Source organism: Habropoda laboriosa, unplaced genomic scaffold (genome assembly GCF_001263275.1).
Source record: "Habropoda laboriosa isolate 0110345459 unplaced genomic scaffold, ASM126327v1 scaffold5, whole genome shotgun sequence".
Classification (NCBI taxonomy): domain Eukaryota; kingdom Metazoa; phylum Arthropoda; class Insecta; order Hymenoptera; family Apidae; genus Habropoda; species Habropoda laboriosa.
Window position 1 is genome coordinate 3,927,172 of NW_017100161.1, and position 13,322 is coordinate 3,940,493.

Sequence of the window (13,322 nt, forward strand, 5' to 3'; positions counted from 1 at the left end):
CAAGCAGTAAATGAATTGCGTCGTGGAATATACGAGCGAACCTGAAATTGCGCTCGCTTCTGTTGTTACAATAAACAGTAGCCGCCCTTGTGAAAGAAGTACGGCGGACAAACGCGGAGCACGGAAGTTGAAGAGTACTACCGACGAACGAGAGAGACTCCTCCAACTTCGAACTGGATTATTTCACGTTGTAATACCGTATCGAGCTACTTTTTCGATCAGTTGCTAATTGATTAATATTGCGGGGATGCTGGAACAAGTTTTGGATCATTTTCCAACTACAACCTATACTATCGGCTAGAAGTATGGGATCATGCGCAAATTTACACCAATACTAAGTTATTATTGATTTGGAAGCGACGAGGAGATTAACAGCAATTCGCCTCAGTTCGATGGACGACGAAATATTTGCTGAAAGTTCACGGTGGTTTTAAACCTGTGGCCTGTAGTGTAAGTTAAACTTACTATCCAGGTACAGATACACTCCCATTCGTTAGTATTAAGACACTTAACGAATGTGAAGCAAACTTATCCAGCAAAACGAAAGTGTAACAATAATCAATCTGATTATCAATGCATAGGCTCCCCCCTCAATTTTCAATTAACTCAATTATTCGACCGTGTACGTCAGTACACATACATATTATGCAATTACATTATTCATATAAATACCGTGAAACTGTAGCAAGCAGCTCGCAGAGACGCACTTCTCGTTTCATTCTTCTTCCAAGTTCGGCTGTTCGTTGTCTACTTGAATTCGACGCGCTGTTTCCTGTACGCAGCAGCAATTTACTGACTAATATGCTAACTATGCTAACGAATACGCTAAATACGCTAACTAGGTAAGTCGATAGGAAATAGCGTTGTTCGAGGGAGCACTGAATTTTCTACAAGACTATCGCCGCACGTATAAACGTCGTTCGTCGAGGCACTCGTTCGGCAGCTTCGTAAACACTGACTGAGGACGTATCGTCCTGCCCGATTTCTGCTCGCTGATTGCGCGCAGTTATTCTAGGAAGGAACCTCACCCTAATGTCCTAAAGTCTTGTTTTCAAAACATCGCGTGAGACTCGGGATAGTTTTTGCCGGCCGAACATAAGAAACGCGAGTCAGAGTCGTTGTATGTTTATCGAGCCGAACGTAGAGCTGTGTCCATGGGAGAGTGAAACTGTCGCGAGTTGCTCTCGAGAGTATTACTCGCGAGTCGACGCTGCGTCTGAGAGCGTCGCTTAACTCTCTGAGAGCTTGCGTTCGAATTCACTCTTCGTCACCTCTCTTATTCGCGGTGATAAAGAATATTGTAAATGTATGCATGATGACATTTTTTTTTAAATTAAGAAATAGGTGTTCCTATCTCCATCGCAGTTTCAAGTTGATATTGTGGCGACCGCCACGGGGGGCCACGCGACTCTTGGCCCTCGAGGCGAAGAATCGAGAGATGTCTTTCCAAACATCTCCGAGTTTCTTCGTCCTCGGCAATGCAGGTCCGCGCCCTCACTTCCTGGGACTTTCCCAGGGAAAAGGGGCTACTTAACACATTGAGCGCCGGCGACCTAAGGGACATTTAAAGCCTGAGCGCCGGCGACGTATCGGCCACTTAAATCCCAAACGCCGGCCTCATTCGCTTGTTTCTGATCAATGAGTAGCTAAAAAAAATATTCAAAACATTATACATTTTCGTACAATAGTACATTTTAATTGCATATTCGTCATATACCATGTAAGATAAAAACGGTCAGGATAACGGTGGTGAGCGGTGGAATAAAATATAAACGTGGGCGGTTAAACAGGGTGAATCCTTGTATTTTGAACTATACTGCACGAGTGCTGATACAATTCCGTCCTTCCTCAAAAACCTAGTCAAGAGGACCCCCTTGACAATATGGCCTTTCTTAGCCTTGAGGCACAACTATCCCTAGGAGGGGGAAACGCAGCAGAGGACTGCACATGGCCCACTCAAGTCTTCGCTTTTTGGACTTTTCTAACAACCATGACAAGTGAACGCAAATCGACGTGTAAGACACCCATGCCAGCAAAAAAAATTCCACATCATCGTGGGGCCGGCGCTCAAGCGATAGACCCAGAAATCCGCATTATCACGGAGCCGGCGCTCAATGTGTTAAGGGAGCCCCGAAAAAGGCACGAGGCTTTTCGTCGTAGACTTCCTTTCTACGTGCATCGTATACATTTTAAGATTAGTTTAAGCGTTATCGGTTAAATGAATAAATATATCTTTGTTACCCACTGGGCGAGTAATTATTTTACACCACGTCACTTCCAAAATATAAATAAAGACCTCCTAACGAAGCGTACAATTAAAGAACTCTTCTTCTAATTTGTAACAATATCTCTCTTAACACGTTGACTGCTTCGCCAGATTTACATATTGCTCTCAGGGGACCACAAGAGTGCTTTATTCTTTTTTTTTAAATTTAAAGTAACGTCTAGTCGACGATATTTATTCTATTTTAATTATCCTTGTTAGATTTATCAGTCAGTTGGATATAACAAAAATTAATCTAAGGCCTTGCTAGGAAGTACATATTTCTTTTGTATACGTTCGGAGAAGTCCGTTTAGCTTTACCACCTCTGTTTAGTAAAGAACTAAATGTTTATGATACGTGACAAAAGGCCCTTCGGTCCCAAGCGAAGTAGACAAGCGAACCTTCCTTGTGTCTAATAAAAGTTTATAGATTAAAAAAAGGATTATTAATTATTTAACAACCAGTAACTCCCATAATCCAATAATCCTAAACATTCGAGGTCACTGATGACCACCGTGGCCCCATCGAGGAAGCAATCACAGATAACCAACATGACAGTCAACGTGTTAATCACCACCGTAGAATCTTCAAATCTCCGAAATTCCTCGTGAAATCGGTCACTCTCCGTATCGCCAAAAGTTCACCCAGAAATATCTACATACCTGTACGAGAAAGCTTTTCCACTCTAGTTACAGTCTCGAACGGCGGTAAAGAAAATGGCAAAGTCGAAAATAGTACATCGAGGTGGGACAGAGGAAATGGCAACGACACGGACAATGCAGTGAATTCGCGTGGTGCACGCAGACAGAGAGGCGAGTATATACGGTCTCGCGACCGAGTACAGCCAGCAGAACACGGAAATGATGGGCAGCTCTGCGCTGGACGGCGGCAGCCCACACTATCTCGCTTCGCTTATTGCGTAAGATACTTTCGAGTCTAGTTGCTGAAGCGAACTGTGGCACGCCGCTGGCGTACCCGCTGCTACGTCCTTTGTACCCCATTTTCCTTCCTTCCATGTCGCGGCCGCTCTTAAATAACCCTTATCGACCCGTTCGACACGCGTCTAAACATCGCCCTCGTTATCCCGCCAAATTCCTTCCTCCTCCACTTTCATCCAGCTTTCGTTTCACGCTCGTAAATCTCTTCTAAAGGCGGCGGTCTTTCTCTCCGAACGGTTTTTTTCTGACGGTTTCCACGAGTTTGAAGGTAAATTGCAAAAGGGCGATTTGAACGGCGCAAGGATGCGGAGTTGCAGGCCAAGTGCATGCCGCGTAGTTTCTTCTTTTTGCGAGCGGCGAAAGTGCGCGCGAGCCGCTGCTAGTAAGAATGTTGCACGATTTTCAATGATAAAACGATAGAAAGCGACCTGCCGGCTTGCGTAACGCCAATTATGCACTTTTGGCGATCCTCGCGATGCCTGGTCACCGTTTTACCTTGCCGTCTCTATTCCGCGCAGTTTTTCATTCACGCTACAGCGAGTTAAACTTTTCCCTGGTCGTCGAAACGCGAATAATTATTTTGCATTCCGGATAGATATTTGTTAACAAGCTTCGAAAATTTCTCGTTCAATTTTACGCGACCGCGGAGAGGCTGGTCTCGCCGCGCCCGGAATTTCCAACTTCCGGCCTCCTCTTCGATCGATCGAAACGCTCGAACCGCGCGGTTAACCGTTTTCCTAGGCCGATCGATCGCCACGCGCCATTTCGAATTACATAAAAGGGTGAAACTTGTCGCTAATAAATCTGCCTGTCCCGCTCGATGCGCCGTGTTCGCTGGAACGAGCTGTCCGGTAGATTTACATTAACGAAAACGCTATTAACGATCGATTAATACCGTTTCCTCGATCCAATCAATTCTGCTCGTCGCGCGATAAATTCTAGCTACCGTTTACAATTATTACTCCCGATGTTTCTATTGTATTGTATAATTACGCAACGCTGTGAGTCACGCCCCGACAAATGGAAATTTCATCGGATTGTTCCTTTGACAATTATTTTACGTAACTGAACGGCGCGGGTAACGGTATCGCGTGAAACAAAGATGAAGTATCGTACGTGTACACGTAGACGTGGTAGATTGTTGCGAGGAAAATGGATAAAAATGTGGAGGTATTGAGCAATCGAGGACATTGGCTAATGAAATATCCTGTACCTTAACCTCTAACGCTCGAGATAAGCGGCACTACGTCAAACTTTCCCGGTCTTATCTCGTACAAACGGTAACACGTCAGTCGCTCTTACCTATTTCAATTAGAATTACAAGAATACGTGGTAGTATGTCGGCCGAGTTTCAATTGCAACATTTATTCCACCAGCTGTACATCAACCCTGAGAATTCCACGTTAATCCTATTTGGATCATCGCGAGTTGTAAATTACGAGATATTACACGCGCCGTACATACGGTATCGGCGACCGTTAAGGTGTTTATTATCGTCGTAAAATATTTCGAAATGACGTAATCTGGCGGAATCGATGGCACGTGGCATTTAACGGGGTTTCGACTCGGATGAACGGTGGTAATGGGTGGAGAAGCACGCGCCGACACGTGCGACGCGACTCATCAGCCTCGCTCACGGCAGATCTCCTCTGTCGTCGCGGCTCGCGCTTTTCCCACGGATCCCCCCCTTCGCCGCGAAAATTTCTCCAGTTTCACATCCTTGTGTTACATAAAAATCCGAGCAGACGAGCGCATCCCAGACTGCGACGCGCGTCATTGTCTCCGTGTCACCGACTCGTACGAAGTTTCACCCGGTGATCTGGACGAGGATCATCTTCGTAGCACCGAGTTTCGTATCGGGTAATCAATTTGAAAATGGAAAATTCCTTTTAGCGGTTGTTTACCTTGAGAAATGTCGAGAAGCGAGCGTGGAAATTGAAAATTGCGCGTGAAAGATCTTTCGTGTCACGCGTGAGATGCTAACTGGGTAATTAATTTGAAAAAAAAAAACATTCTGCTTACCTTGAAAAGTCTTTCCCCCTCTAACGAATTCAGTGGTATTTTTTAATTATCACGAGAAGAGTGTGGAAAATGAAAATTCTACGGAAAAGGCCTTCTCTCTTTAACGAATTCAACGGTATATTTTGCGGAAAATTGCGGCTGAAGAATCGTTTCTTTTTAAGCGAATTTGAAATGAAACTCGGTATTTTTCATATCTCTTGGAAAATTTGGAGAACCGAGTGTAAAGAATACCGAAAATTGCTCTTCTCTTGTACGAATCGTCAGTTGGTCAAGCTTGCAGTCAAGGTCGCAGCATCAGTCGAATTCTGAGCGCTTTCAGTCGTCGGGGTTTCGACATAAGGGTGCGCTATACTCGTCTGAACGTTTGCCGGTGTTTGCAGAGAAAGGGACACGCTCCGATTGTTACGATCGATGCATGAGAACGGCCTGGCACTACTGTGCTTCGTATTCGCGGCTGCAGCTCCCTATCAAAGTTCATCACAATCGAAATCGGACTGCGGAGAAGTTTCGAGCTAAATACGAACAATCTAGAGAGAACAATACTTGAATACCGTTTAAATATCACTCTCTTTCACCTCAAAATCCTCGTTATTATTAACTTCCTCTACGAAATCGAAATACTGTACATTTTTCCTACAATTTCCCACTCGTCACGGTGTGTCCGTCGAATTTCATAACGTCGAACAGCGGCCGCAGTAGAACGAAATTAATTGCACATCGTGTGGTAATACGATGCACACTCAGGTAAGTCCGATTATTGCGCCTCGAAATCCTCCGACAAAAAGAGCGAGGAATACCAAAAATGAAGGAGAACCTATCGAAAACTGCGCGAAAGATTGGCGTTCTTAAAGGATACAAACGTCCGGCCTCCTGTTCCACGCGTTTATTCTCGTGGTTGGAGAGGTGAACAGCGACGGGATAGAGCGGTTTAGTTTCGATTCGATTCACGGGCTCCGAGAAAGTGGCTTTATCAGGGGAACGTAGGCGCGCTCGATCAGCCTGCTCGACGTTTCGTCGATCTATCGTCGATCGATCTCTAGGCAAATGGACAAACGGACGAAAAACGTACGGAGAATTTCTGAAACGTGGCCAGAAACGATCTCTCTCTCTCTCTCCGTTTCTCGATCACACTTGTTGTGCCTACGATTTCAACGTAAAGGTTCTCCGATAAACGCACAATTAATAGGCCGGCCAGAGCCGTTATTACTCAAGCGTGACACCGTGAACGAAAGAAAGGATCGATTGCACAATGGTACCCGTTCGTTAAATAATCCGATCACGCGATTTTCCCTCCCCCCCTTGCCTTTCCTTCCTTTATTCTCGCCCACCTTTTCGATTGCGAAACTCGAAAATCGTCTTCGACGGAATAATAATCGGCGACGATAGACACGATTAATTGGCGGGTATCTCTGATCAAGCCAGGCTACCGTTCCGAGGGTGGTCAAGAACGAAAAGAGCCGACAGCAGCCGCGGTGTCGCTTTATATATTCGAAACCGGTCATGGCTGGCGAGAACAGATATGTGCGCGGGCGACTTTCGCGATACGCCGCGACGGATTTTTCGCGGATGCCAAATAATATAATGGCTTTCACTTGGAGCGCGAGCCGGAAAACTAGCCGGCCGTGATACGTCACGAGCGAGGGATCGCGCGCCGAAACCTCGCTTTTAATTAGCTTTTCGTTTAATTAGCCTCCGCCTTCCATCCCGCCTACAACCGAGATTAAGTCATCCTCTCTCTGTATGTACGTACGTGTGCGTCGACGTTTTTCCCAGGGTCGCCTCTCTTTTTCCAACTTTTCTCCCTCCCCCTGCTCTTCTATTTTCTTACAGCGATTCAGCTATCGAGATTGCGAGCATTGAATCGAGACGATTCGAGATAATCGTACAGGCAAGAATAGCCTCTTATCGACTATTTGGTACTACGAGCCGTTTTATCGGAACGGTAAGGGCGATTTTCCTTTGGTAAACAACGCGCGAGGAATCGTTGATCAACGAGACGGTTGTGCAATTATGTAGATTGTCGAGAGAGGCAGCTGGCGAGAGAAGAACGGTATAATGTTATCTGTGTAAATATATCGCCGGAGAATTCCTGCCCGGTGGTAGAGGCTAGGAGACGAGGAGAAACGACCATGGAGTCGATGTCTTCTCTTTGTTCGGTAACGATGAAAATGGGATCGATAGGATCGATGCCGCGAATTACGTCGTTTAGGATGCAAAAACAAAAAAAGAAAGAGCTTGCAGCCGATAACAGACACGCTGTACTTTTACCAAGTGAATTTCGCCCGATAATTAACCGAACGTCGATGTTTCTCAGGTTTAACAGGCATGGCGTGTACGTAACGACGACGCAGAATTTGCATTCCCCCGCCGTATATTCGCTTGCTTTCTCACAGTCATATCGCAACCTCAATTGAATAATCTGCGATTAAAAAGAAGAGAAGAGAAAAAAGAAGGAAAAAGGAGGAGGAAACTGCAAACAAGTATGCTGCAACTGGAAATAATCACGGAGCTCTTCTACCAACGGGTAGAGATTCGAAATCCCGGTGGTAAGAGAGTCGCGTAGAATTGAAGCAGCCAATCTCGTTGGTAGAGTCCGCGTAAAATCCAGCTACTCTGCAAGTGCAACGAACTCGAAGGGGTATATCCGGGAAGGTATCCCGTGGGGGGATAGGGCATTTAACGCTAACGAAAAGCCTGAATTCCGCGCGGTGTTCGTTTAAAACGTCCCATTGGCGTGATTCAAAATCGTGTCCGCCATGATGGAGGGTTAGCCCTCGCTCGAATCCTATTTCCAGGCTCTCTCCTCCGTATAATACGCCGTGGCAGCGTGGAATTAGCGGGCTGAGGTAATAAGTAACAAGAGACGGTGGCAGGCAATCTATTTAGAAAAGAATTCAGGTTTCTTAAGGCCATTCAACGACCCGTAATTCCAACTCTTTAGAACGTTCCACGTTTTGCCACTAACTGTGAAACTCCTTTTCGATGAGACGGCCCCTCGTTTCCACGTAACGAGCCACCCATAATCTGGACCGAGCGTGTCACCATTCTCCGATCTGCCACACCGTTTCCTCTCGTCCCTTTCCAACCCTTTCTTCGTTTTCCCTCCTTTTTACCCTCGACGAAACTCCTTCGCTTAACGGCACTCGCTCTCGAATACGTTCGTTCTCTCTCCTCCTCCTCGGGCGATATCGTCGTATTTGAAAATTCGAAAACGGTCCTCGCAGACGCTGGACAACGTTGTTCGCTGCAGCTCGAACGAGAGATCGTGAGAAATCGCACGCGTTTCACGGCTAAACCCGTGCCTCGCTTTTGCAATCGAAACTTCCTGCCGCTAGGCTAACGTCGGAATGTCTGCCCGTGTTTCGACGCACGTTGCCAGCTGCCGCAAGTTTTAGTACTCTTAAGTACACCGTTCTTACCTGCACTGTAACAAAGGATAAAAAAGAAATGAACAGCGGTGCTATGATTACGTATCAGCTGAACTACAAAGAACGAGTCACACTCTCGTGTCCTTTCCAACAAAGACATGTTTGCGTCGTTCGTGACCCAGAAGGGTTGCTCGGTGAAGCAACAAGTCGAACATCCTCGCTCTTCCACCTGAACTTTCCGTTTCTCAAGAGGCGAAAGAATACCAGGAACGATCCCCGAAGCTGGAAAGTAGGAATGATCGTGTGGAACGGTTTCGTTCTACCGTGTACATGCCGTGCACCACGCCTGCCACGAGAGAGTTAGGTATCGTTGGTGACCAGGTAACCCGGGTGGTGCCTGGTGTTGCACTTGGTGTGGCCTGGCGATGTGGATACCGTGTAGGCCAAGATGGTGGGGCGGGTGGAGTAGGAGGCTGCTCTCTCGGCCGTTAGACATAGACGAAGCCGTTGGAATACCCGCGAACAACCTACAACAACCTCTGTTTGCCTGTCGGGGGGAAAAACGAGGGGGGACTCTCCCCCTCTAACCCCCCCTCGGTTCGCCACCAAACAAGCTGGTGGGACTAGCTATGCTAGCCGCTGGTACGACGTGGATTATAGTTTTTCTAGGGGGAGGGTGGTGGGGCGGGTTGCTTTCGAAAGGATGGTGATTGTGGAGCGTAGCCAGAGTAGAGTTAGGCGTATATAAGGCCCGCCGGCCCGGCCCAAGTCAGTCATTCACCGGACTACCAGCCCACCATACACATACCAAACATGAAGGCCTTTGTGAGTATCTACACCACACGGGGTTGTTGAGAATATTTCCGCGGGGTTGTTTCACTACGATCTCGGTTCGATCTCGAATTAATTCTGCCCGGGTTCTCAGATACGTAGAAACACTTCTCTTTTGCCCGATAACCGATGCACGGTTCGGCCTTCTTCTTTTGCTCTTCTATTCTGAAATCAATCATTTGCATTCGATCGAGTAACGTGTGTGTGTTTTTCTCTTTTTTCTTTCTTTCGAAAAGAGATTTTTTGCCTTGTCCAAGTAGCTTTCCCACTTTGATTTTGCTTCGAACAGCTCGATTATACGGGCCACCGTCAGCTCTCTTCTACCCAAGAGACAGAGATCTTGGAGTAAAGTGACACCGCCGGTGGTTATAAATCGTTCTAATTGAAACCTTTCACGTTCTATCCAACTGTCTCGAAGCATCTGCCAAAGTTGAAACTCGAAAGCTCCGTTTACAGCCGGCTGTGCGTCACCGCGTTCAATGTCACGGGCTCAGAAACTGCGCTCGTCCTTTTTGCACCGCGGGTACCAGCCGAACGAACCGACTTTGCCCTTCTTACGCGCCTCCATTCATGCAGCAAGAAGTCTTGTTACACGGTACACTGACCGTGTTGCGGAACCGGTTGTAGTAGTATCATCGTCATTCAACCGAACCCACGACCGGTTCTATTTCTCGGTGCAGCATCTTCATTCACGAATACCGTTTGTCGTCCAGTTTCCCTCTCGGTGCGCCTCGCCATCTTGCCGGCGAACCTGAAAGAGAGAACACACGATCTGAATTTAAAAACCTCGTTCGATCTGTTACCGCGAGAATTCTGCGCAGGTTGGAAAATTCGTGGAGATGGGTTTCGTATAAACGATCTGCGAACGATCTATGCAAAGTAGGAAACGGTTTCGAAACGTCCTTTTCCGATTGCCGGATCACGAGAACGCCGCGGTCGGCCACGTCACACGAGTGCACGGTTCCACGTAAACGGGATGTGAAAGTTTCGCGAAGTCGTTAGATATGCATAATAGCAGAGCAACATGGTGCACTCAGTTTTAAGCGGGAGAGTTGGGCGTGACGCGTACAACGACGTCTTCCGTCGCGAGGCTGGCACACGCGAACGAGCCTTAGAATTTTCGTCGACGCGACCAGAAAACTAGTCGATTGTCTCTCGTGTTTTTCGTTCGATTCGCGGTAAAAGTTGGTAGAACTGGTCGTTTCCAGTAACGGGAAGAAAACTAGCGAGGGGAATTATCGAGATCGATTCCCGCCAAGTTCATTTGTCGATAGAAACGAATATTTCACTTGGACGACGATTCAACTGCGAAATTCTACCGTTGCATAAAACTCTCGTTTTAGAAGAGAGAATAGAGGCACTGTTAACAAGTAGCCAGTAGAGAATTACTTCCCCTGATATGGCGCGGTTAGGCGTGGTAAACGGTTCGATTGATCGTGAACGCTAATGGAGGGATGGATCGGGAACGGCGGTTAAGCCGGTCGAAACTCGTAATCGTAAAGTTATCGGGCGAATTGCGAAACGTTACGACACTTTGTTCCATACTCGCGGAATTTTTTCCCAATTACGAAGCGGACGAGGAGGACGACGACGTTACGAAATTACACACGATTCCATCCGGTCGCATGGACTTTGATATTAGACAGGACGGCAAGAACCGGTCGCATCGTTGCTTTCACGCTTCTACGGAGAGACAGCTCCGGGGTGGGACAATGTTTTCCCAGGTACCGAGAATCGTTTCCCGATGCAATGGAACACTACACGCGGCAAATCTGTTGCGGCGCTAAGCCGGTATAGAAAGTGAAAGCCGCGGTTATGTTAGCACCGGGTGGTAATCGTTGCCAAGCCAATGGGAGTCTGAATTCGCCACGGTGATAGTCGCTTCCGTAAACCGACGCGCAATGGATAGTTCGTCCTCGTGTTTTCAAGTTATCTCCTTTTTTCCACCGAGTGGATTTCACCTTTCGCGAGAGCCGACGATTAACGGAACGCGATTGTTGCCTGTCGCAGATTGTGTTCGCCTGTCTGGCAGTGGCGACGGCCCGCGCAGGAATCGCGCACGGACCTGGCATTGCTCTTGCCGGAGGTCATGGTCTTGGAGGCGGCATTGGTCTTGGAGGACTTGGTCTTGGAGGTGGTATTGGTGTTAGAGGTATTGGACTTGGAGGCATTGGAGGCATAGGAGGAATAGGAGGAGGAGGTGCTGGTCTCTCTGGTGGACTTGCTGCGGGTGCTGGAACTGCGGCATCCCTTCAAGGAGGATCTTCCAGCTTGGGATCCGGTGGTCTTGGTGCCAGTTACGCTGCTGGATCTGCGGCGGCAGCTGGATCTGCTGGTGTTCAACAAATTGTCTCCGGTGGTGCGTAAAACGGGACGGCTGTTGAAGAATTAGCAATTTTTCTTCGGTGGACGTTGCTTTATGCTACACGGATCGTTCTTTCCTCTTGCCGCGTACAGGAGTGATCGGAGGCAGGGCTGACGTTGGACCCGCTGAAGGACCCAAGGCTAACGTTGGACCTCAAACCGGTCCATCTGATCTCGTTGGACCACAAGAAGGAGCCAAGAGCGTTGGTGGACCACGTACCGGACCATCTAGTCTCGTAGGACCTGCCGCTGGTCCATCCACCCTTGTTGGAGCCAGCCAAGGTACCGCCACCCTTGTAGGACCATCCCAAGCAACGGCTAACCTCGTTGGACCATCTTACGGTGGTGTTGCCTTCTACGCTGGAAGTGGTAACGTCAACGGTGACGACGGATCCTCTGGATCTGCTGCTAATGCTGCGCCAGGAGGAGGTGCTGATGTCGCGCGTCTTTCTTTGGGTGGTGCTGGTTCGTATCCTGATTATTTCACATTAGCGTAGAATAACAATAAAAGGATAAGTGTTTGATCGACCTGCCTGGTTGAATCGCGCAGGTGCCGTCGCTGTTGTTGGTGGAGGTGGTCTCGGAATTGCTGGTGGTCTCGGCGGACACGACGGTGGTGTAGCTGTGATCAACGGACCGTCTGGCGCCATCCACTCCGGACTCGGCTCCCACGGAGCTATCATTTCCGGGGGACTCGGCAAGTACTAGACGTTCTAAGGCCCCAGCGATCTCGGCTCGGCGACGGCGGCGAACCCACCACAGTCACTTACCGGTCTCAAACGATCCTCAAACGCGCTCAACGTCTTCTTCCCAAAGCTTCGTTCAACCTAGGAGCATGGTTCTAGCGCCGGCGGCGTTAGTGGTGTAGTCAGTATATAGTCGGAGCATTTTAATTACAAGTCCAGTCGGTATATATCGAGAAACGAGGTGGAGTAGAGCGCGAATCTCGCGACAGCCCAGACGATTGCTCGTGCTGCCTGCCAATTCGACCATACTCGCACGGGTTTAGATCTCGGCCAAGTGTACACCGTGGAACCGGCCATTCGTGATCCGTGGTTCACGACTCTGGCTCAACCCTCTGCTGACGACGCGACTCGGTCCTGAATCGTTCAGACAAGGCACGGGTAAAATTTAGTCAATTTCTTTCTTTCATCAACTTATGCAACGCGCGGCAGAGGACAGCCGGATCGGAATCGCGATTGCCAGCCATGGTTGCAATAGCACACACACACACACAGACGCGCGACATCCGACATCTTGCTTGCGATCCACACATGATGAACCTGTGTCGAGCGATAGGCAACGCCTCCGATCAACGTTCGAGCTATCGTTCACGATCCAGATCGCGGTTCGACAACCACCCCAAACACTCCTCACCAACGAACCACCAAGTCAACGTAGTGTAAACACGGTTGACTACCGGTTGCTCACGCCATGGACCCAGCATGTGGACGAGCTTTGGCGCTTCGTCGCTAGACCAACTGGGTCTGTTCTGTTTTCTGAACACCCACCGTTGCTCCAGCACAAACTCTCTA

General features: G+C 48.3%; 1 protein-coding gene across 1 annotated transcript; it reads left to right on the forward strand.

Moving 5' to 3' along the window:
- Window positions 1-9,379: 9,379 nt before the first annotated feature.
- On the forward strand, window positions 9,380-13,310 carry LOC108578354 (glycine-rich cell wall structural protein-like). The gene is made up of 4 exons (XM_017941674.1): window positions 9,380-9,417; window positions 11,434-11,782; window positions 11,881-12,252; window positions 12,338-13,310. Exons 1-4 carry the CDS (start codon window positions 9,406-9,408, stop codon window positions 12,493-12,495), a joined length of 891 nt encoding a protein of 296 aa, XP_017797163.1. The 5' UTR covers window positions 9,380-9,405; the 3' UTR covers window positions 12,496-13,310.
- The last annotated feature ends 12 nt before the right edge of the window (window positions 13,311-13,322 follow it).